Source organism: Eubalaena glacialis, chromosome 7, assembly GCF_028564815.1.
Source record: "Eubalaena glacialis isolate mEubGla1 chromosome 7, mEubGla1.1.hap2.+ XY, whole genome shotgun sequence".
NCBI lineage: Eukaryota > Metazoa > Chordata > Mammalia > Artiodactyla > Balaenidae > Eubalaena > Eubalaena glacialis.
Window position 1 is genome coordinate 26,075,947 of NC_083722.1, and position 26,190 is coordinate 26,102,136.

General features: G+C 38.7%; 1 protein-coding gene across 8 annotated transcripts in view; it reads left to right on the top strand.

Moving 5' to 3' along the window:
- PKHD1 (PKHD1 ciliary IPT domain containing fibrocystin/polyductin) overlaps positions 1-26,190 on the top strand; it is a 446,865-nt gene that overhangs the window by 309,208 nt on the left and 111,467 nt on the right. For all 8 annotated transcript variants that reach the window (XM_061196096.1, XM_061196099.1, XM_061196100.1 and 5 more), the window contains 3 exons: positions 18,976-19,130; positions 20,489-20,641; positions 24,784-25,662. In XM_061196096.1, the coding sequence (XP_061052079.1) occupies positions 18,976-19,130; positions 20,489-20,641; positions 24,784-25,662 (1,187 nt within the window). The remainder of the gene's footprint in view (positions 1-18,975; positions 19,131-20,488; positions 20,642-24,783; positions 25,663-26,190) is intronic.

Here is a 26,190-nt window from a genome sequence, read left to right on the forward strand (position 1 = left end):
GATGGACCTAGAGTCTGTCATACAGAGTGAAGTAAGTCAGAAAGAGAAAAACAAATACCGTATGCTAACACATATATATGGAATCTAAAAAAAATAAAAAGGTCATGAAGAACCTAGGGGCAAGATGGGAATAAAGACACAGACCTACTAGAGAATGGACTTGAGGATATGAGGAGGGGGAAGAGTAAGCTGTGACAAAGTGAGAGAGTGGCATGGACATATATACACTACCAAACGTAAAATAGATAGCTAGTGGGAAGCAGCCGCATAGCACAGGGAGATCAGCTCGGTGCTTTGTGACCACCTAGAGGGGTGGGATAGGGAGGGTGGGAGGGAGGGAGACACAAGAGGGAAGAGATATGGGGACATATGTATATGTATAACTGATTCACTTTGTTATAAAGCAGAAACGAACACACCATTGTAAAGCAATTATACTCTAATAAAGATGTTAAAAAATTTTTTTTAATTAAAAAAAAAAAGGAAATAAATAGGGTGGTATGATCCAAGATAGCTGGGGCGGGGGGTATGGGGTGTACCCTTTTATATTGAATGGACAAGGAAGATCTTTCTGGAGAAGGGAAATTTAAGCTGAGATATGAATGGTAAGAGGGATCCTCCTGTTTGGTGAGAATGGACAAGAGTTCTCAGTGAAGGACAGACATCCAGCTGTGTCTCTGAGGTGGCCTTTGGGGCTCGGGGAACAGAAAGGTGGTCACTCTAGCTGGACCAGAGTGAGCAGTAGGTAGAGTTGCATGACACGACAGATGCCAAGTCACATGGTACCTTGTTTAGGTGTGAGAGGTCAAAGGGAAAATCACTGAAAGGTTTTATGCAGGGGAATTGGTGGAGTCTGATTTAGGTTTTGAAAATCACTCTGGCTGCTATGTAGATGATGGATCATGGAGACAAGAGCAGAAGCTGGGGTATCAGGACGTCAGTCGAGGTCAAAAATCATAATGGCTAGGACTAGAGGCAGTGGAGATCGAGATAAGAAATGATGCTGTCTGGACTTAATCATGAATTGAATGTTGAGGTGAGGGGAGTCCTTCAGGTTTTTGATTGACCAACCTGGTGGGCAGTGGAAGCACGCACTGAGATGGGGAGACTGGGAGAGGAACAGGCTTGTCAGGGTGGATGATAGTAGGGATGTGCTGAGTTGGAGACACCAAGTAGAGATGTGAAGAAGGTAATTTAACACATAACTTAGGGCTCAGGGAGACAATGGCAGGGAGTCATCCTGGAAGTGGATGATGTTACTGATAAGAAGACTATCAATAGGTAGAGGAGAAAACTGAGGCCTGGAAATGAGATTGGAGCCAGTCTAATTTTTTAGAAGTTGATAGAGGAGGACCCAGCACAGGTGGTTGAGAAACAGAGACCCAAGAGGTGATTCTGTGCTGGGAGAAAGAATGGAGAACACGAGGGACTTGAAAGAATGCCAGGATGGCTGACAAAGAGAGAACAGACCAAGCCGTGATGATAGGGTTCCAAGGGGTAGTTACAGGTCAGGGCCATATTCATTGGTGATGTCAAGAATTTTAGTGTTTGGCCTCCTGAATATTGTGCAGCTGTTTTAGGTTTCTAAGGGGGTAATATGGGTGGAAGGTAGCACCGATAATCACATTTTTATATCTTAAAAAATAATCTGGGGCTTCCCTGGTGGTGCAGTGGTTGAGAATCTGCCTGCCAATGCAGGGGACATGGGTTCGAGCCCTGGTCTGGGAAGATCCCACATGCCGCGGAGCAACTAGGCCCATGAGCCACAACTACTGAGCCTGCGCGTCTGGAGCCTGTGCTCCGCAACAAGAGAGGCCGCGATAGTGAGAGGCCCACGCACCGCGATGAAGAGTGGCCCCCACTCGCCGCAACTAGAGAAAGCCCTCGCACAGAAACGAAGACCCAACACAGCCATAAATAAATAAATAAATAAGTAAAAAAAAAAAAAAAAGTGATGGAAGTTTAAAAAAGAAAAATCTTTCTAGCTATAATGCAGACTATAGGAGGAGTCAAAAATGGATCTAGGGATATCATTTAGGAGGTGCAAGCAAGAGATAGTGTAACTTGTGGTCAGGAGCTGAAGTGGCAATGGAGAGAAGTGGGCAGATATGTAGACAGGAGATAGAATCTCTTGGATGAATCGGGTGTGAGGTGCTTTCTTGGTTCTGGTTTACGTAGATGGATGGTGGCACCCTTCACTAGAGGAGGACTAAATTTGTGGGAAAAGATTATGAGTTCAGATTTGGTCATGTTGAGTTTGAAGTGCTTTTCTGATCCCCAAAAGGATTTGTGAGGGAGGCATTTCCAACAGGGATCAATAAGAATCTTTCATTATTATCAGGTTAGCAAGTTGGAATTTGGCAGGAGCCATATGAATGGATTTTTCTTATAAGAATGTGTTAAAAACCTCATTCAGAATCTGAGCTACAGGCTATTTTGAAAGAAACTCAATTTTATTAATTAAAACTATCGATAGTAATTAACTAGCTGCCACTTACTGAGTTCTTATCATGTGGGCTCACTCTGTGTCAGGCATCTACCAAGCATTTTATATACATTATCTCACTTAAATCTCTCAGTGCTATAAGTTAGGTATTATTATCTTCATTTTACAGATATAAAAACTGAGGCTGGAGAAGGTAAGTAAAATTTCCAAGGTCATAAAGCTAGAATTCCTGAGGCTCAATTTTTACCACAGTGGGTCTGATTCCACTGTTTGTGTTCTATATACTGCAAATATTAAAAACAAAATCATATTAAAACCAAAATTATTTAGTATCAGTCCTGATGAGGAGTACTTTAATGAGTTTATATGAATGATACATAATTATCACAGTGTATTCATTTTATGGATAATTTCTTTTTTTAACCTTTTAAAAATTTGTAACATAATTTAAGACTCACAAGAAGTTGCAAAAATAGTACAGAGTTCCCATGTACACTTGACTTGGCATTACCTGGTGGTATCTTACATAACCATAGACTTTATCAAATCCAGCAAGTTGATATTAGTACAGTATTAACCAAACTACAGACCTTATTCAAACTGTTTCTTTAAACATTGATCTACAATCTTTCTTCCATCAAAAGCCAGTTTAGTAAGTCTTTCTAATATACTGTTATGGGGACAGATTTTACTTGGACCCCTTTAGGAACTTTCACCAAGAATTCTTCCTACCAGAATTGTTGATCTGAATTTATTTGTATATAATGTATTTATTTTTATGAAGGATGTTACAGTGAAATCTTCAGAGGAAAATTTTCATTCTATAAACTTAGACTTTATAAACTTTAACTTTATAAACTTAGGCTCATTTCTTACACTACCAACCAAAGTAAGCTTAGCCAGATATTTGAAAAAAAAATTAGTTTCTTTTGTTATATATTATTATATCAATTTCTCTCTAAATTAAATTACTCTTTGCTGTTGCTTGCTTCAGTTGACTTTTGGGGAGACTGATGAATAAAAATGTTGGATTTTTGGATTACAGATAAGTCAAAGGAGGTTATACCTAGATGAAAAGAAATTCGTTTTTTATCCATTAAGTATGTTTTACTGTGAGTCTTTTTAGGGAGACCATGTGCTCTTTGAAGTTAAATGGTTACTTTTTCAATCCTATGATAAAGTTTTCAGATTTTATACTGGTCTGGGAAGATTTTAAACAGGATATGGTCCAATTTATGTTTGAATCTGATTTACGCTGTGTGGACAATTGACTGTTAGGAGGACAAAGGTGGAAGCAGAGAGATTAACTGTTAAAACATTGCAATATTTGTCTTTTTGAATTATGGTTTTCTCTAGGTATATGCCCAGTAGTGGGATTGCTGGGTCATATGGTAGTTCTATTTTTAGTTTTTTGAGGAACCTCCATACTGTTCTCCATAGTGGCTGTATCAATTTACATTCCCACCAACAGTGCAAGAGGGTTCCCTTTTCTCCACACCCTCTCCAGCAGTTGCTGTTTGTAGATTTTCTGATGATGGCCATTCTGACTGGTGTGAGGTGATACCGCATTGTAGTTTTGATTTGCATTTCTCTAATGATTAGTGATGTTGAGCAGCTTTTCATGTGCCTCTTGGCCATCTGTATGTCTTCTTTGGAGAAATGTCTATTTAGGTCTTCTGCCCATTTTTGGATTGGATTGTTTGTTTTTTTAATATTGAGCTGCATGAGCTGTTTATATATTTTAGAGATTAATCCTTTGTCCGTTGATTCATTTGCAAATATTTTCTCACAATCTGAGGGTTGTCTTCATCTTGTTTACAGTTTCCTTTGCTGTGCAAAAGCTTTTAAGTTTCATTAGGTCCCATTTGTTTATTTTTTTTATTTCCATTGCTCTAGGAGGTGGGTCAAAAAGGATCTTGCTGTGATTTATGTCAGAGTGTTCTTCCTATGTTTTCCTCTAAGAGTTTTATAGTGTCCGGTCTTACATTTAGGTCTTTAATCCATTTTGAGTTTATTTTTGTGTACGGTGTTAGGGAGTGTTCTAATTTCATTCTTTTACATGTAGCTGTCCAGTTTTCCCAGTACCACTTATTGAAGAGACTGTCTTTTCTCCGTTGTATATCCTTGCCTCCTTTGTCATAGATTAGTTGACCATAGGTGCATGGGTTTAGCTCTGGGCTTTCTATCCTGTTCCATTGATCTGTATTTCTGTTTTTGTGCCAGTACCATATCGTCTTGATTACTGTAGCTTTGCCAATGTTCACTGCAGCACTATTTATAATAGCCAGGTCATGGAAGCAACCTAAATGCCTATCGACAGACAAATGGATAAAGAAGATGTGGTACCTATATACAGTGGAATATTACTCAGCCATTAAAAGGAACGAAATTGGGTCATTTGTAGAGATGTGGATGGACTTAGAGACTGTCATACAGAGTGAAGGAAGTCAGAAGGAGAAAAACAAATATTGTAGATTAATGCATATATGTGGAATCTAGAAAAATGGTACAGATGGAACCAGTTTGCAAGGCAGAAACAGAGACACAGATGTAGAGAACAAACGTATGGACACCACAGGGGGAAAGCGAGGGGGGCAGGTGGTGGTGGGATGAATTGGGAGATTGGGATTGACATATATACACTAATATGTATAAAACAGATAACTAATAAGAACCTGCTGTATAAAAAATAAACTAATTTAATTAAATTTAAAAAAACATTGCAATAACATTGCAGTATTTCAGGTGACACATGCTGATGGCTTAGATTGGGGTAGGATGATGGAAGAGGAAAGAAGTGGTTAAATAGATGTTGAAGAAGAGCCAACATGATTTGCTGGTGCGCTGGGCAAAAGGGAAGAGTTCAAAGGTCACTGACTTGAGCAACTGGGTGAAGAGTGGTATAATTTAGTGAGTGAGGACAACAGGGAAAAGAGTAGGCTTATGGGGAACCTTTCTCAAAGGCTCTCATTTTTTTCTTATTTCTTATCTCATTTACTTTTTTTTTTTTTTTGCATTAAACATTATTATTTTTTAATTGTAGAATATACATAAAACTTACCATTTTGACCATTTTAAACTATATAGTTCAGTAGCATTAAGTATGTTCACATTGTTGTGTATCACCACCATCCTTCTCCAGAATTTTTTTTTTTCACACACACTGTATTTTATTTTTACAAGCGATAAATAGACTGACACCAAGCATTGTACATGGATGACCACAACAAAAGCAACAATGATTGCAATTACCAAACATGAAACACACTCATACTATGTCATAATATTGACATTCAGTCCAGTAATCCTCCACTGTAACAGCTCCTTTACTTTGCAGTGAAAATTGATTTGTATATTCTTTGCCTCTGAGTCCTTGTGGGATTTTTTCTTTTTTTAAATTCAACCAGAAAGTCACAAAAATTATACTCATCCTCATCAGTTCACTCAGTCCCATGTAATTAATTTTTTTTTTTCATCTTGATCTTTTGTTAGCACTTTTATGAGCTCATCAGTTTTTCATTAGAGTTCTGAAAATGTTTATTCATTCAGTTCAGCAGTACAGTCAGGTACCAGAAACCTGTACTTGTCAGAGTCTTTTCCATGAATTTCCTGAAGATGAAACCCTTTTATAGGAACATATTTACAAAAGCATCAGAGTACACCCAGAACTGTCTGTAAATGACAAAAGACTTAAAAATGACCACGGTTAAAGATCTGATGAAAGTTCATAATAATGCAGTTGACAAGAAAATTAGTTATTTCTGAGACATACATTTTAAAGTAATAACTAGGATTATGACTTATAACATTATACCAGAACATATAAAATTTTTAGAAATTTCATGTAATGTCTGAAACATTTATATTAACATATTTCCATACAAATAACCCAATGAAAGTTTAGTATTAGTTGTTTTGTTTGTTTGTTTTTACTGCAGGTTCTTATTAGTCATCAATTTTATACACATCAGTGTATACATGTCAATCCCAATCGCCCAATTCAGCACACCACCACCCCGACCCCACCGCTGTTTTCCCCCCTTGGTGTCCATATGTCTGTTCTCTACATCTGTGTCTCAACTTCTGCCCTGCAAACCGGCTCATCTGTACCATTTTTCTAGGTTCCACATACATGCGTTAATATACGATATTTGTTTTTCTCTTTCTGACTTACTTCACTCTGCATGACAGTCTCTAGATCCATCCATGTCTCAACAAATGACTCAATTTCATTCCTTTTTATGGCTGAGTAATATTCCATTGTATATATGTACCACATCTTCTTTATCCATTCGTCTGTTGATGGGCATTTAGGTTGCTTCCATGAGCTGGCTATTGTAAATAGTGCTGCAATGAACATTCGGGTGCATGTGTCTTTTTGAATTACGGTTTTCTCTGGGTATATGCCCAGTAGTGGGATTGCTGGGTCATATGGTAATTCTATTTTTAGTTTTTTAAGGAACCTCCATATTGTTCTCCATAGTGGCTGTATCAATTTACATTCCCACCAACAGTGCAAGAGGGTTCCCTTTTCTCCACACCCTCTCCAGCATTTGTTGTTTGTAGATTTTCTGATGATGCCCATTCTAACTGGTGTGAGGTGATACCTCATTGTAATTTTGATTTGCATTTATCTAATAATTAGTGATGTTGAGCATCTTTTCATGTGCTTCGTGGCCGTCTGTATGTCTTCTTTGGAGAAATGTCTATTTAGGTCTTCTGCCCATTTTTGGATTGGGGTGTTTGTTTCTTTAATATTGAGCTGAATGAGCTGTTTATATATTTTGGAGATTAATCCTTTGTCCGTTGATTCGTTTGCAAATATTTTCTCCCATTCTGAGGGTTGTCTTTTCGTCTTGTTTATGGTTTCCTTTGCTGTGCAAAAGCTTTGAAGTTTCATTAGGTCCCATTTGTTTATTTTTGTTTTTATTTCCATTACTGTAGGAGGTGGATCAAAAAAGATCTTGCTGTGATTTATGTCAAAGAGTGTTCTTCCTATGTTTTCCTCTAAGAGTTTTATAGTGTCCAGTCTTACATTTAGGTCTGTAATCCATTTTGAGTTTATTTTTGTGTATGGTGTTAGGGAGTATTCTAATTTCATTCTTTTACATGTAGCTGTCCAGTTTTCCCAGCACCACTTATTGAAGAGACTGTCTTTTCTCCATCGTATATCTTTGCCTCCTTTGTCATAGATTAGTTGACCATAGGTGCGTGGGTTTATCTCTGGGCTTTCTATCTTGTTCCATTGATCTATGTTTCTGTTTTTGTGCCAGTACCATATTGTCTTGATTACTGTAGCTTTGTAATATAGTCTGAAGTCAGGGAGTCTGATTCCTCCAGCTCCGTTTTTTTCCCTCAAGACTGCTTTGGCTATTCGGGGTCTTTTGTGTCTCCATACAAATTTTAAGATGATTTGTTCTAGCTCCGTAAAAAATGCCATTGGTAATTTGATAGGGATTGCATTGAATCTGTAGATTGCTTTGGGTAGTATAGTCATTTTCACAATGTTGATTCTTCCAGTCCAAGAACATGGTATATCTCTCCATCTGTTGGTATCATCTTTAATTTCTTTCATCAGTGTCTTATAGTTTTCTGCATACAGGTCTTTTGTCTCCCTAGGTAGGTTTATTCCTCGGTATTTTATTCTTTTTGTTGCAATGGTAAATGGGAGTGTTTCCATAATTTCTCTTTCAGATTTTTCATCATTAGTGTATAGGAATGCAAGAGATTTCTGTGCATTAATTTTGTATCCTGCAACTTTACCATATTCATTAATTAGCTCTAACAGTTTTCTGGTGGCAGTTTTAGGATTCTCTATGTATAGTATCATGTCATCTGCAAACAGTGACAGTTTTACTTCTTCTTTTCCAATTTGTATTCCTTTTATTTCTTTTTCTTCTCTGATTGCCGTGACTAGGACTTCCAGACCTATGTTGAATAATAGTGGTGAGAGTGGACATCCTTGTCTCGTTCCTGATCTTAGAGGAAATGCTTTCAGTTTTTCACTGTTGAGAATGATGTTTGCTGTGGGTTTGTCATATATGGCCTTTATTATGTTGAGGTAGGTTCCCTCTATGCCCACTTTCTGGAGAGTTTTTATCATAAATGGGTGTTGAATTTTGTCAAAAGCTTTTTCTGCATCTCTTGAGACGATCATATGGATTTTATTCTTCAATTTGTTAATATGGTGTATCACATTGATTGATTTGCATATATTGAAGAATCCTTGCATCCCTGGGATAAATCCCACTTGATCATGGTGTATGATCCTTTTAATGTGTTGTTGGATTCTGTTTGCTAGTATTTTGTTGAGGATTTTTGCATCTATATTCATCAGTGATATTGGTCTGTAATTTTCTTTTTTTGTAGTGTCTTTGTCTGGTTTTGGTATCAGGGTGATGGTGGCCTCATAGAATGAGTTTGGGAGTGTTCCTTCCTCTGCAATTTTTTGGAAGAGTTTGAGAAGGATAGGTGTTAGCTCTTCTCTAAATGTTTGATAGAATTCACCTGTGAAGCCATCTGGTCCTGGACTTTTGTTTGTTGGAAGATTTTTAATCACAGTTTCAATTTCATTACTTGTGATTGGTCTGTTCATATTTTCTGCTTCTTCCTGGTTCAGTCTTGGAAGGTTATACCTTTCTAAGAATTTGTCCATTTCTTCCAGGTTGTCCATTTTATTGGCATAGAGTTGCTTGTAGTAGTCTCTTAGGATGCTTTGTATTTCTGCAGTGTCTGTTGTAACTTCTCCTTTTTCATTTCTGATTTTATTGATTTGAGTCCTCTCCCTCTTTTTCTTGATGAGTCTGGCTAATGGCTTATCAATTTTGTTTATCTTCTCAAAGAACCAGCTTTTAGTTTTATTGATCTTTGCTATTGTTTTCTTTGTTTCTTTTTCATTTATTTCCGCTCTGATCTTTATGATTTCTTTCCTTCTGCTAACTTTGGGTTTTGTTTGTTCTTCTTTCTCTAGTTTCTTTAGGTGTAAGGTTAGATTGTTTACTTGAGATTTTTCTTGTTTCTTTAGGTAGGCTTGTATAGCTATAAACTTCCCTCTTAGAACTGCTTTTGCAGCATCCCATAGGTTTTGGGTTGTCGTGTTTTCATTGTCATTTGTCTCTAGGTATTTTTTGATTTCCTCTTTGATTTCTTCAGTAATCTCTTGGTTATTTAGTAACGTATTGTTTAGCCTCCATGTGTTTGTGTTTTTTACGTTTTTTCCCCTGTAATTCATTTCTAATCTCATAGCGTTGTGGTCAGAAAAGATGCTTGATATGATTTCAATTTTCTTAAATTTACTGAGGCTTGATTTGTGACCCAAGATGTGATCTATCCTGGAGAATGTTCCGTGCGCACTTGAGAAGAACGTGTAATCTGCTGTTTTTGGATGGAATGTCCTATAAATATCAATTAAATCTATCTGGTCTATTGTGTCATTTAAAGCTTCTGTTTCCTTATTTATTTTCATTTTGGATGATCTGTCCATTGGTGTAAGTGAGGTGTTAAAGTCCCCCACTATTATTGTGTTACTATCAATTTCCTCTTTTATAGCTGTTAGCAATTGCCTTATGTAATGAGGTGCTCCTATGTTGGGTGCATATATATTTATAATTGTTATATCTTCTTCTTGGATTGATCCCTTGATCATTATGTAGTGTCCTTCCATTGTCTCTTGTAACATTCTTTATTTTAAAGTCTATTTTATCTGATATGAGTATTGCTACTCCAGCTTTCTTTTGATTTCCATTTACATGGAATATCTTTTTCCATCCCCTCACTTTCAGTCTGTATGTGTCCCTAGGTCTAAAGTGGGTCTCTTGTAGACAGCATATATATGGGTCTTGTTTTTGTATCCATTCAGCAAGCCTGTGTCTTTTGGCTGGAGCATTTAATCCATTCACGTTTAAGGTAATTATCGATATGTATGTTCCTATGACCATTTTCTTAATTGTTTTGGGTTTGTTTTTGTAGGTCCTTTTCTTCTCTTGTGTTTACCACTTAGAGAAGTTCCTTTAACATTTGTTGTAGAGCTGGTTTGGTGGTGCTGAATTCTCTTAGCTTTTGCTTGTCTGTAAAGCTTTTGATTTCTCCATCAAATCTAAATGAGATCCTTGCCAGGTAGAGTAATCTTGGTTGTAGGTTCTTCCCTTTCATCACTTGAAGTATGTCATGCCACTCCCTTCTGGCTTGTAGAGTTTCTGCTGAGAAATCAGCTGTTAACCTTATGGGAGTTCCCTTGTATGTTATTTGTCATTTTTCCCTTGCTGCTTTCAATAATTTTTCTTTGTCTTTAATTTTTGCCACTTTGATTACTATGTGTCTCGGCGTGCTTCTCCTTGGGTTTATCCTGTATGGGACTCTCTGCGCTTCCTGGACTTGGGTGGCTATTTCCTTTCCCATGTTAGGGAAGTTTTCGACTATAATCTCTTCAAATATTTTCTCTGGTCCTTTCTCTCTCTCTTCTCCTTCTGGGACCCCTATAATGCGAATGTTGTTGCGTTTAATGTTGTCCCAGAGGTCTCTTAGGCTGTCTTCATTTCTTTTCATTCTTTTTTCTTTAGTCTGTTCCGCAGCAGTGAATTCCACCATTCTGTCTTCCAGGTCACTTATCCGTTCTTCTGCCTCAGTTATTCTACTATTGATTCCTTCTAGTGTAGTTTTCATTTCAGTTATTGTATTGGTCATCTCTGTTTGTTTGTTCTTTAATTCTTCTAGGTCTTTGTTAATCATTTCTTGCATCTTCTCAATCTTTGCCTCCATTCTTATTCCAAGGTCCTGGATCATCTTCACTATCATTATTCTGAATTCTTTTTGTGGAAGGTTGCCTATCTCCACTTCATTTAGTTGTTTTTCTGGGGTTTTTTCTTGTTCCTTCATCTGGTATATAGCCCTCTGCCTTTTCATCTTGTCTATCTTTCTGTAAATGTGGTTTCTGTTCCACAGGCTGCAGGACTGTAGTTTTTCTTGCTTCTGCTGTCTGCCCTCTGGCAGTTGAGGCTATCTAAGAGGCTTGATCGGAGGCTCTGGAGGTGGGTAGAGCTGACTGTTGCTGTGGCGGTCAGAGCTCTGTAAAACTTTAATCCACTTGACTGTTGCTGGGTGGGGCTGGGTTCCCTCCCTGTTGGTTGTTTTGCCTGAGGCAACCCAACACTGGAGCCTACCCGGGCTCTTTGGTGGGGCTAATGGCAGACTCTGGGAGGGCTCACGCCAAGGAGTACTTCCCAGAACCTCCGCTGCCAGTGTCCTTGTCCCCACGGTGAAACAGAGCCAGCCCCCGCCTCTGCAGGAGACCCCCCAACACCAGCAGTTATGTCTGGTTCAGTCTCCCCCAGGGTCACCGCTCCTTCCCCTGGGTCCCGATGCACACACTATTTTGTGTACGCCCTCCAAGAGTGGGGTCTCTGTTTCCCCCAGTCCTGTCGAAGTCCTGCAATCAATTCCCACTAGGCTTCAAAGTCTGATTCTCTATGAATTCCTCCTCCCGTTGCTGGACCCCCAGGTTGGGAAGCCTGACGTGGGGTTCAGAACGTTCACTCCAGTGGGTGGACTTCTGTGGTATAAGTGCTCGCCAGTCTGTGAGTCACCCACCCAGCAGTTATGGGATTTGATTTTACTCTGATTGCGCCCCTCCTACCGTCTCACTGTGGCTTCTCCTCTGTCCTTGGACGTGGGGTATCCTCCTTGGTGAAGTCCAGTGTCTTCCTGTCGATGATTGTCCAGCAGCCAGTTGTGATTCTGGTGCTCTCGCAAGAGGGAGTGAGAGCACGTCCTTCTACTCCGCCATCTTGGTTAATCCTCTCATTTACTTTTTAAAGAAAGTGTGTAAAGCATTGGCCAGCCTCTTTGTCCTGATATTTTTCTGTTTCTTAAGTGGTTTATTAACTTATTCTGTTACTTATAAGAAAATAACTCTGACCTGAAGAACAAATAATTTCTCATCTCAACTTTTTCCAGGACCTAGGCTTTTAATTCTAAGGTTATCATTGATGATATCTATTTTATTATCTCCCATATCCAATCAATGATGGTATTCTATGGATATACTTTGGTTTTTTTCCTGTTCTTTTTCATTATAGTTTATTACAAGATATTGAATGTAGTTCCCTGTGCTATACAGTAAATCCTTGTTGTTTATTTTATATATGGTAGTATGCATCTGTTAATTCCATGTTGCCAATTTATCCCACCCCCCTTCCCCTTTGGTAACCATAAGTTTGTTTTCTACATCTGTTTCTCTTTTGTAAATAAGTTCATTTGTATTATTTTTTAGATTTCACATATAAGTGATATCATATAATATTTGTCTTTCTCTAACTTCACGTAGTATGATAATCTCTAGGTCCATCCATGTTGCTGCAAATGGCATTATTTCAGTATTTTTTTTATGGCTGAGTAATAGTCCATTGTGTATATATACCACACCTTCTTTATCCATTCATCTGTCAGTGAACACTTGGGTTGTTTCCATGTCTCGGCTATTGTAAACAGTGCTGCCATGAACATTGGGGTGCATGTATCTTTTCAAATTAGAACTTCTGTCTTTTCCAGATATATGCCTGGGAGTGGGATTGCTGGATCATATGGTAACTCTATTTTTAGTTTTTAAGGAACCTCCATACTATTTTCCATAGTGGCTGCTCTATGGATGCACTTTGTTTGGAATATTTCTTGTTTGTCTCCTTTCTGCTACATTCTCACTTTGGCACTTCCACGTGGTTCTCTATAACAGCTTCTGTACTGGCTTCCTAAATATTTGATATATGCAATTAGGGGGTCAAAAGTACCCTTGCCTCTCCTCTCTACCTTTACACTTCCTACTGATCCTTAAATATTCCATCACATCTCCTACAAGACATTCAATCTCCCCTCCAGCACACAATGATTTTCCCACTGTCTGAATCACTATTCCATGTGATTTTCTGATTTATAATTTTAATAAAAATGTGCTTCTTAGTGATTGGTACTGAACTGCTTCAGGTATGTATTTCCTGTTCTTCCAAGCAGCTTCTATAGGAGAGGAAAATATTGTTTTTTTTATTGATTTGGTGTATTACTTAGCATCTAGTACACAACAGAACATAGAGAAGAGTTCCAATAAATGCCTGCTACATTGGATTGATGTATCTTTTCTGGAAATCAGAACTTGTTGAGCCTGTTGACTCAATGGCATCTTGTCTAATAAATTAGAATCTTGAATTTAATTTCAAAAACTACTCTAATTTTTTGGCTCATTAATCAAACCTCATTATTATACTATAAAAATTCAGTTCAAATATTAGAACATAGAGCTGGTGGCCTTATTCATTTATTAGCAGGAGTTCAGGATCACTTTTGTAGTCTCCAAAAGAAGATGATTCCTTCTGGTCCAATGAACTAGTGGGTGTTAATCTCAGATTGGCTATTTTCTCCATGCTAGGAAAAGACATGTGAGTTAGGAAGGGAGGAGGGCAATAGATTTCTACAATGAAAACGAGCTTGGACTTTTAGATCAGGCAGGTTAAAATACTTCTAATTATGCAATTAACTAAATGTGTAATTTTGGGTAAAGTATTCTCTCTGAGTCTCAGTTTCTTTTTCTATAATATGAGAATAATAATGCCTGGTTAATAGAGTAGTTATAAGGATTAAGTAAATTAATGTGGACAAAGAACTTAGCCCGGTTTCTGGCACCAAGTCAGCCTCACGACATGGTAGTTATCGTAGTTATTGTACTGTATTGTAAGAATCCTGATTCTTTCAGTCAAAAGTAAAAGTAAAAGCCACCCTTCTTCATCCACTTGGGAGATTGCATCAGGCCCTCCCTCCACCTCTCCTGTTTCTATATTTCAACCTCATTTAGTTCTGCTGAAGAGGTTTCCACATTCTGTGGGGTGCACATGAACCCAGAGCTGTTGGCTCTTCCCAGCTTTACCACCAGAGAGGCCATTTCTCTTTCCACTTAGTTTCGATTCAAAAGTCCAGGTGACTACAGTTGATAACACTGTACTGTGTAATTTGCTAAGAGAGTAGAACTTAAGTGTTCTCACCCAACAAAAGAAAAGGGTGAATATGTGAGGTGACAGATGTATTAATTCAATCAATGGGGGAATCCTTTCACAATGTGTATGTATATCAAATCATCATATTCTATGCTTTAAATATCTTAAAATTTTAGTTTTTGATTATACCTCATAAAGCTGGAAAAGGGGAAGGATTTTGACCAACGAAGGCAGGTTGGATCCCTTGCTCACCCTTTGGCAAAAGGCTTGTGAGACTGCAATTCGCAGCTCTCACTAGGACCACTTAGTGTGGTGGGTGAGGAGAGCGGTTCTCAGAAGAGATGTGGTGGATTTCCTGGAACAAAGGAGAAAGGAGGTCAGGTAGACAAACAGTTGACACCTACGACAGCTATTCTTGTTGTCACCATCAGCATCATTACAGGATTCGATTTCTTAAACACCTCACATAGTCCAGTGTGGTCTGAGAGTGTCAGTAGATTTCAACGGCAGTTGACAAAAGAAAGTTTAAACTGGAGTTTAAAAAAAAAAGCCTCAGTATTACTAGAGTTCAGAAGTCTATGGCCACTCTTATTCCTCGGGGGAAAACATTTTGGCATCTGGACACTCTGAGACTGTGGTCAAGTGCAGCTGTTATCATTAAGACCTCCCCAAAGTTTAGTTAAATTCATTTAAGTTGTAGATGTTTCTATGTGAATGTTTTATACACAGTGGTAAAAACTTTTAAATCAAATTTGGAAGTATTTTTTTTTCATTCTTTGTAATGATGTTCTTTTGACCAAAAGTGTTATATTTTCCCTATACTAGGTAAAATTTAATGCCAGAATAACGGAAACTGCTGATATTTTGTTTATACTTTTCAAAAGTTATCTTTCAGGAGACTTCTGCAGTGATTATTGTTTCCTCTCTCTTCTCATATGGTTTCCATTTAGGTCCAATTATGTTGCAAACAGCTCTTTTAATTTTTTTGTTTATTTATTAATTTTGGTGTGTTTTGCTCAGAACAACAAGCAGGTCTCTCCTCTTCCCTGTAGCTATAGGATTCTTATTAGTATTAATCAGATACATGAAATAGGGCTGGGATTCAAATCCTTAAGCTGGGATTCAAATCCTTACGCTAGGATTTCTTGAAACGGTTGAAGGGCAGCCATAAGAGTCAAAGACTGCAAGTGGGAAGAGTGGATATTGGAATTTTAGGAATACTGAATACTGATACTTGACTAGCAAAACTTTTTAGGCTATTGATATGAAGATCAAAATTTTCTCTGAAGTTACCGCTGTTGCTATGTGGACATAGAAGGGGTCATGCTCCCTTGCCATCTGTGTATGTTCTTATGAGATATAGACTCCCAAGGCTTCAGGAGTATAGAGGAGAGAGAAATGTTTATGAATCTGTAAAGTTTTGGAAGCCTTCATGAAAAAGCTTGACTTAAGTTCATTTATGTCTTTAATATAAAGTTTGGGATAATAATTTCAATAATTCCCTTTTCTCTTTGCCTAGAAAATTGCGAGGTGCTCTGGGGTTTACATAGCTGGATAGTCACATTTTCATTAAATATTAGCTAACAATATCAAAGTTGAATAGCCACAGAAGACAAGAGTACAAAATCATTTACAAGGCAGCAGTATCTATTGTGTCAAAATGATGAACAGAAAGGCGGCTGGGTGTTCAGTGGAGAAGAGACCCCCATGTGATGAGACCCCCTTTGCCCCCTTCTTGAAGGCAAAGGAACTCCAGTAAGTTTTTAAGACTGAAGAGCAGAATAAGGGTGATGATATTTTAAGTGACAGGTGAGAAACACATTATCTGTTTCTTGGCAGAGTGAGTAGATTCATCAGGCTGGAGCAGAGGACTTATATAAGGAAGTCGGGGGATGAGGCTTTGTTTATTTCTTAGTTACATTACAGTTCATGCATTGTGTTGTTCTGTAGGTTTTGACAAATATATAATGACATGTATCCATCCTTATAGTATTACACATAAGACTTTTACAGACCTAAAAATCTCCTGTGCTCCATAGACAATAAGTTTTAATCTCATTTTCACAAGGAACTTTCCTGAACATTGTGGTAACGTATTGTCTGAAAAGTTCTATTCAACAATATAGACAAAATAAAAAGATTATCCCAGTAACATTGGCCATGAAGGAAAGAATTGATTTCAGTTATACTGCTAACTGGGTTTGGTGTGACTTTATACTCATCACCTGATTTTCTTTCTTTCTTTTTTTTTTAAAAAACATGTTTTTTAAAATAAATTTATTTATTTTATTTATTTATTTTTGGCTGCGTTGGGTCTTTGTCGCTGCGTGAGGGCTTTCTCTAGTTGTGGCGAGCAGGAGCTACACTTCGTTGCGGTGCGCAGGCTTCTCATTGCGGTGGCTTCTCTTGTTGCAGAGCACAGGCTCTAGGTGCGTGGGCTTCAGTAGTTGTGGCATGTGGGCTCAGTAGTTGTGGCTCGCAGGCTCTGGAGCACAGGCTCAGTAGTTGTGGCGCACGGGCTTAGTTGCCCCATGGCATGTGGGATCTTCCCGGACCAGGGTTCGAACCCATGTCCCCTGCATTGGCAGGCAGATTCTTTAACCATTGTGCCACCAGGGAAGCCCTGGTTTTATTTTTAAGAAGTATTTTTTTTCTTACTTCAATATACTACCTGGTAAGTTAGAAAATTTAGATTTAAGTGAAAATGACTAATAAACCCACCTTCCACTGGTGAGCTGACATTTTTAGTGTGCATCTTTCCTATTTTCTGTTTTTGTGCATGCATTATTTTTATTAAAAATAAATGGGGCATATTATTTTATATCCATCTTTTTTCAACCAATACATAATGAACAGAATTCATTGTAATTCAGTGCTCTGCTACAATGTGCTTTTTAATGGCTATATAATAATCCACTGTATGGGTCATAGACCTCATAAATTCATGGATTATCATAATATAGTCATTATGAAATGTGGGAGTTCTGCTTTTTTATTGCAGGTGAAGAACTAAGAATCAAACAGGTGGAATGATGTCATTTAATGGAAAGAACCTGGACTTGATCAGGAGCCTTCCTTTGTCCTAATTCAACCTCTAACTCCATTTAGTTATCTAATCTTGAGTTTTGTTATTTTTCCTTTCTGAATCTTAGCTTCCTCACCTTTAAAAGGTAGGGGTTGCTTTATTATTTCGTAACTGTGAGTTTTCTAGGATGTCATAGCAAATCAGCAAATCCTGTCTTACAAAGGTAAGACTCTAAATTCTTTAATTAAAATTGCAACCATTCACAATTGTCTTTTTTTCTCTCTTTTTCACTCTCTCTTTTTCTCTGTCTAACCTCAGGCACACAGATTTAAATTAATTACAATCTTTGGTTCATAACAGATTCATATCATTGGTCCAAGAATGACCCCCTTTAATTTCTTTCTTTCTTTTTTGGTGTTAATATTATGTACGAAACATCTGTGAATTCCCCACTCACACAGTAGACTCTTTAAGGGTGTCTGCTAGTCAAAATTTAAGTTGTCATTTTTTAACACAAAGGCCATATGTTTTATTTACCATATGTCTCTAGCACCTACGATAGTGTCTGGTGCATACTGTTGCTTAGAGCGGACAATATATATTGCTCGGTTGAATGGCCTTCACGTGGACCTGCTGCCTGGATGAACCTTTACTGGTAGAGGAGACTATTGTCAACACTTGCTAAAGTGTGGACATTAGCAAAAGAGGCAGGCGATTAATATAAACGTACGCCACTGAAGTTGGTAATGACTGTACATGGAGAATAAAGCAAATATATTCACTGGAAAAGCTAGGCAGCAGGGAACGACTGAACAAAAACTTTATTAAATGTGAGTTAAAAAAACAAAAGTGAACAAAACCCTTATTACATATTGTGATGAAAGCACAATGCTTGGAACTTAGCACCCTCAGGGAATGCATACCTTTGTCCCTGCAATAACAGAGAGATGGGGAAGGGAAGCTCGAAATATCATCACTTTTCAAATGAAGATATGAAACTCAGAAGAGTTACGTGACCTCTCAAGGTCACACAGCTACTAAGTGGAAGCTCTAGGATTCACACTTTATCTGCTTGACCACGAAGGTATGAGCCTTAATGCATGATGATTAATTCTCTGAAAATGGTATTAGAGATCTTCAGAAAATTTGAGAAAAGATCCCTTCTGAAATACCTTTATTATTCAAACTGTTTCCCAATCGAGGAAGACGATTTCCATTTTAGGAAACCATATGTAGATGGCATATACTAACTCTGGAACTTTTACTCTTTCTTGTTCCTTTGTCTGGTACTTCATGGCCACAGAGTATCTTTGTTATCCCTGTATTGTATACATATCAGCCAGAAGATGAACTCCATTGGCATTAATTTTTTTGCAAAGACCTTTTTTCTCTGTCTTGACTTGATATTTCTACTTTACTCTCCCTGGTGGGAATTGTTGTTTGCAGTGGATTTCCTCTTCTCCCTGGAGTTAGTAGGTCATCTGTGTTGTACTGCCAGTGTACCTGATTCCATCTTTATGCTGTTACAGAATTATAGTAGAGAACACAGTGGATTGGCGACCCCAAGACAAGATTGTCCTTAGTTCCTCTTCATATGAGCCTCACGAAGCAGAGGTCCTCACTGTGAAAGAAGTCAGGGGCCACCATGTTAGCATCCATGAACGGCTCAGACACCGGCACATCGGTAAGGCTTTGGTTTGTTAGTTAAGGGAAGTGAATGAGCCAAGAAAAACATGTTCAGCAACCTGCCTTGGGACCTTGGATCTGATTGGCGTTCAGAGGGGATGGATAATATTTTACTGCTGCCCTAGGCTCATCCTTAGAAGGCTTTATCTCCATCCCTTCATTAATTTTATTGCCTAATTAAAAAAAATACTTTGATGTGAGGGAATTTTTAAACTTTTTATTTATAATGGCAAGCCTAGAAGCAAGCAGAAGGGTTAAGAACCTTGTTCAAGGTCACCGGGCATTTTCATGGCTAAGCCAGAATAAATCTCATGGGAGATGAGTTTCCAGTTCATTTCCTGGCATATTGAATCACACAGCCACTTAGAATGTGGTAGTTATTGTAAATAATGACTCCTTTTTCCATACTTAGGAATGTGTCCTTCCTGACATGAAGTTCATTTTATCAATTGACTACTACTACTGCCCCAAAATATAAATAAATAAATAAAAGCCAAATACCTTTTTCTTGGAAAAAAAAAAAGTACTGAATATTTTAATACAGTATACACACTTAAAATATATTGCATATAAATAATAAATAACCATATTTCCCGCTTCAGCCTAATAAATAAATTTAACCCAGGAAATATAGCTAATAAGTAAAAAACATGGACATAAAGGGATTAAGGGATATCTCTTGTCTCTGATATGTGAGAGGGAAATACATGCTTTCAGCAGGACTGTATCTAAAGCTATTTCTAAATCATGGTTTTAAGGATGATTTTGTTTCCAAAGAGTGGCGGGGAAAAGAGACATCGTTAGCAATCCTTGCCTATAATACGCAACGTACAATGCAAAGGGGGGTGGGCAGTGGAACAAACCCGCAAGACTGGGGAGGCTCTTTCTGGGAGTGATGAGTTCCAGACCCACCAGGAGAGGGCGCTGCCGCTGCTGCTTCAGTCCTATCACTGCCTCAGTGGATCTGCGATTCCTCACTCTCTTAAAGAGGTTCAGGAACAATGCACAACCAAAGGCGGGAATCTCACACTGAGGAATTGAAGGAAGGAGGCTGGGGACCCCACTAATTGGACCGGTCTGCCCTGACATCCCTGTCCCGGTACCCATAGTGATTGAGGAGAAATGAATTCTTGCTCAAACACGCTCACTCTGATCCCAATGAGGGACCAGTGAACGGGCTTTTCATTTCTCAGCTGACGTTTGTGGAGGACGCCCGAGGAAAAGCAGACCTTAATGTTGGGAGGACTTCCGCGGGGAAAGGAGTGTTTTCATTTGTCAGGTTCGCTGGGTCCCCAGCTGGCGATCTCCGAAATAGGTTTTAAAAAATTTTTCCTTTCCCAACTCCCGTTGCCCCAGGAAGTGTCCACGTCATGGAGGATGGCCGACACATTCGTTTGGCTTCAGAGGTTGGACTTCTGACCCGAAACATACAAATCCAGAGTGATACGTCATGCGGGGGGAGACTACTTGTGGGGTCCTTCAGGAAGTCCAGCGTGGAAGAATTTTCAGGTAACTGAAATTTTAAGTTACGAAGCACTACCAATTGGAGGCTATGCATCTGGGACATTCAGAAATTCCAACGGTGGGAATTTTCATTTATAAAACAAAATATTTGAAATAGATGCTTCTCTGTGCTCTGAGAAGCTATGAATTTTCAGTCCTAATCTGTGCTTAATTATCAGTGTGATGTTAAAATAATATACTAGCTATCAGCACACAGGCACATTTTTACCTCAAAAAAAAACTATCTTCAGCAGATGTGAAATTTCCTCTGCTTTGAAATTATAGATGATTTAATGACCAATTGAATTTTATCTCTTTCCTGAATTTCTATTACTCTTTCCCAGTAGCATGCTCTATTTGATGGCAGGCCTCATCTCATGCTATAAATTAATAGTGTAAATTTAAATAAGAATGATTTCCATATTCTAGACTGCTTTAGGGATCAGTTAAATTTCTCTCATTTCTTTCAAGCTTTAGCTCTTCTGGAATGCTGCAAAGTTATTTGATTAGTACCTTTTTCTTAAACTTAGGTTCCTTAAAATTGATTCCCAAGTTGTCTCCTAGTCAAATAAAGCTCCATCTTAGAAACTCCCTGCATTCATGAATATAGGCTCTGAGAAAGCCTAGAGCAAAGGATCTAACGGTTTCCCAAATATATTGAGCATGGAACACTTTTTGTGGGTATATCTGCTTTACCAGTATGGTAAAGGGCAATGTTTGGACCTTAAAACAAAAGTTCGGGATTTCTGGTTCATAGAACAAGCTCTCTCTCCATAAGCTCCAGCTCCAGCAGTTCTCAACAGAAGTGGTTTTGCTCTTCCCTCCTGGCCAAAGGACATTTGACAATATCTGGAGCCATTTTTGCTTGTCACAGCTTTGGTGGAGCTTCTGGAATATAGCGGGTAGTTGCTCAACATTCTATAAGGCACAGGACAGCCTCCCACAAGAAGGGATTATCTGGTCCAAAATGTCAGTCATGTTGAGGTGGAGGAACCCTGCTCTGGAAGGCTAGACAAAGGCTGAATCCCGGTTGTAGTTGTGTAAAACCAAAACTACCCTGCAGTTTATGAAGACAGAGAATTAGGGAGGGAGCGCAAGACAGGGCCCCTTTCCACGGTAACTGTAGTCCAGGCTGGAACCTGAACATCAGAGCAGGACAGAAGGCCGATTCTTACAGCTGAGCACCAAAGCCAGAGCCCAATCACCAGCAATGCTGGCTCGGTCCTGAGCCTCTGGCTTGCTGGTCAGGGCTCTTAAATCATCCCCGGGGAAGGGAAAGAGAATCTGTATTCGATGCTTCTTATGGACTAGGAACCACGATGGTTTTCATGCCTACTTTGTTTCATTTAATCCTAATATCTCTGTGAGAAAGACATTTTATCCTCATTTTTATAGATGAGGAAACTGAGTCTATAATAAAATAGCCTGCTAATTTATAAAACTCCATTATGAACTTATGAACTTCTTGAGGGTAAGGTTGGGACTTTCAGCCCTGGTTTCCTAATATGGTAACTGCTGAGTATTAGGTGCTCAATAAACGTGAGTGAATTAAATAAATGAAGAGTTAGAAAAGTCATCCAGCTTGCAAGTGGCAGAGGTAACATTCAAATTCAAGCCTGATTCTGAAGCCCTTGATAACCTTTTAATTTTATAATCACTTTAGATTTATAAAAAAGTTGCAAAGGTAGTATGGAATGTTCCTGTGTACCTTTCATCCAGTTTCCTTTACTGTGAAAATCTGATAGAACTCTGATACATTTGTCAAAACCAGTAAATTAACATTGGTGCATTAGTGTTAACTGAACTCAAGACATTATACAGATTCCACATGTTTTTCCACTAATGTCCTCTTTCTGTTCCAGAATCCAATCCAGGTCCTGACACTGTATTAAGAACCCTTGCGTTTTTCTGTAACATACTCCAGAGCCTAGATGAGGTAGCATCTTCAGGTGTAGGTCAAGGGTGCCAGCTATGGCGTTGAATGGTTACAGGGCAGAAACGCAGGCCAGGACTTAACAATTCCTGCTTTTAAATCAGAGACCTCTGTCATTCTCTTCCTTCTGACCGGAGATATCCAGCAAGTTGTGCTCAGAATTGTGATAAACAAAAGGAAAAATAAGAAAACAGTCGTGAACAAAATCATTGCTTAATTCTCCATCTGAATGCTCAAGACATCTTAAGTATTTACTATTGACTAGTTTTCAACCGTTGGTTAATATGCACACAAGTAAAAAGATCTTGTACAATTTAAAACTATGAATTACAACCATGCAAGTATGACGGAAAAAAAGAACACTAAGTAAAATGATAATGATGCATCGCCTTGACCAAGATTCTAGAACCACTTTCCGTTCTACAAAATAAGCTTTTATGTGTGGACACACACTAGCATGGTGTCCTTTGTGCCAAAGTTCTCAGAGGCAGGTCCCATGGCCCTTTCAGCTATGTGCTGCTGGCGAGGGATGCTTTAAATTACATCCAAAAGTGTTATCACCAGACAAATAGTTTTCAGATGTTTTATCATTCTGTGAATGTTTCCACACCGCCTACCAGTGTCTCCTTAATCAGTGTCATTTGAGAAATCTAGATACATTGGAATCCTGTTTGACCATCAGGAAAGACACACACACTTCATCTGTCCTTCTCACAATAGCTTGGTTCTTCTTGGCAGCTGATTTGCAAGGGTTCAGATTTCTCATCTGTGAAAAGGGAGTGGGGAAGGTGGAGGATTAAGGCTGGACTATCTTTGTGCTTTAAATACTAAAACGACACAACTCTCTCCATTTTTAATGAGGGGAATAACTTTATAGTTTACCTTGGGCAGGACCTTTAAAAAAGAAGAAGAATAAAGAAAAGAAATAAGGGACAAAGCTGTGGCCTACCTAGCTAAGGACACGTGATATCTGTTGGCACAGGACTGTGGCCCAATCACTGGAATCTCAGTGCAAAGCTGTTCTGTTTATTCCATCACATCCCGCATGCTCCCCACTGAGCCTGAGTGGGGGTTAACAGTACAGCCTCTGCATCCATATGCCTGGGTCCAAGTCCTCGCGTGCCACTTAGCCCTTCTCTGCCTCAGTTTTCTTATCTGTAAAATGGGGATAACAGCACCTATCATATATAGGATTTTTACAAAAATTAAGAGCATATATATATATATATATATATATATATATATATATATATATATATGACACACATACACACACACACATATAGAACAGTGCCTGGTATATAATGAGTGCTATATTAGAGTTAGGTGTTATATTTATTAATTCAACTCATTTCCCCCCTATATTCATGTTATTATCTATTTTACCAAGAGTATATACACTGACAAATTAGTGCTCATTATATTTTCAAATCAATCTAGTGACTGTATTTTATACTGTTTTAACAATATCTATTTTAAAAGTACAAATAAAATTCCCAATAAGACTAAATAATTCACTATCCTCCCTTGACATAAAAAATGTAGAAAATCTTCTTACTGTGAAAAGGAAACAGGGATTATAGTGTGGCTAGAATAAAATACAGAAAAAAATTTAAGGGTCTTAAAGTCACTTAAAAATATGTTATCACCTGTATCATGTCTTCATCAAGAAGAATGTTATGTTTCTGGACATCCACTGAGCAGAAGTTTTGCACTTATACTCTTCTTTAAAAATACTTAAAATATTGTATATAGTTGGCATTTCATTCATGCAATATCTTTGTGGGGATGGCTGTGGCCTTTTCACATGGGGTCCCTGAGAGGAGACATGACTTTGAGGTGAGTGGCCAGGAAGCCACATTCCCTTCATTCTTAGCCAGTTCCTTGACCCAGCCCTGCAGACAGGTGCCCAGAATCTTTAAGCTAGCTAGTGCCCATCCCCAAAGCCTATCTCCTTCTCCTGTCTTTCTTTCATCTCTCTCCATCCTATCACCAGACTCTTCAGAATGTACAGGAAAATTTTCATGCAGTATTGTGATATTTTTAATGATTCAGATTTTGTTAGTGAGACTCAATGACGTAAAATATAGTGCTGGTGCTGAAAATAAACATATTTTAATGAAAAATCTGCATATCCCGATGCCATTGAATGGACCATCCTTCTGCCTTTTGTAGGGAAGAAGCAAGTACCTGATGACATGCATTTTGCTTGCAGGTATCCTTCAACTTTTCAACGTGGAAATTCAGAACTTTGGTTCGCCGCTGTATTCCTCCATCGAGCTCATTGATACGTCGGCAGGATCCTGGATAATATCTTGTACTCTGCACCAAAGCTGTGGTGGGGGCATTCGTGCAGCTGCCAGTCAGGGGATCGTTTTAAATGACAATGTAGTGTTTAGCACAGCTGGCCATGGCATTGATCTGGAGGGTCAGGGCTTTTCTCTCTCTAATAACCTTGTGGTTCTGATGACACAGTCAGCGTGGTCTCCCGTTTGGGTGGCAGGAATCAAAGTGAATCAGGCGAAGGACATCCATCTCCATGGCAACGTTGTGGCGGGATCCGAGAGACTTGGCTTTCACATCCGAGGCTACAGATGCTCCTCTCCTGAAGCTCTTTGGTCTGACAACGTGGCCCACTCAAGTCTTCACGGCCTTCATCTCTATAAGGAGACTGGACTTGACAACTGTACCAATATCTCTGGCTTCTTGGCTTTCAAGAACTTTGACTATGGCGCCATGCTCCACGTGGAGAATGGCATGGAAATAGAGAACCTCACTCTGGTGGACAATATTATCGGCCTTTTGGCAGTAGTTCATGTGTCTTCTGCTCCACAGTGTTACAGTGAAAATCTACAGATTGTGGTTAGGAATTCAGTCATCGTGGCCACTAGCTCATCTTTTGACTGCATTCAGGACAGAGTTAAGCCTCGTTCTGCCAACGTGACATCACCTGATCGAGCTCCTTCCAATCCCAGAGGGGGTCGAGTTGGTATTTTGTGGCCTGTATTCACCTCGGAACCAAATCGGTGGCCTCAGGAGCCATGGCACAAAGTGAGGAATGGCCATTTAATTTCAGGCATCATGAAACTTCAAGGTAGGATGTTTGGGTTTCCAAGCAATGTAGTGTCATACATCTGTGCGTAGAAGCTTTAACAGCATTTTGAAATTATATCAACAAAAGCGTACAGTGTAGTCTGGTGCTTGCTGTCCAATTGACCGTCTACCGAGCATTGATAACCACAATGGTAGTTTATAATGACAGTGAGTGATTTCTTTAAAAAGTCACTGCTCTATACATGTTGAAGAGCTTTCACAGGGAAATATTTAATTGGATTATATGCCTAATCTCTTAGGTACGTGTTACTTTTCCTGTCATACAGAGGAGGAAATTGATACACGGAAGTTGTGCCTCACAACAAGTTGTGAGGTTGTCAAGTAGTTGGTGGGGCAGCCAGGATTAAATTCAATTATACTACAACCTACACAGAGAATCTTCTATCAGCTCTCTTTTGTACTATTGTACTCACTCCTCACTGGATTTTGATCAAACCTTTGATGGAAAGTATTGCTCTTAAGATGTCAGTGTGTTGGAATGCTCTTCTACTGTGTATACAATGTCCAT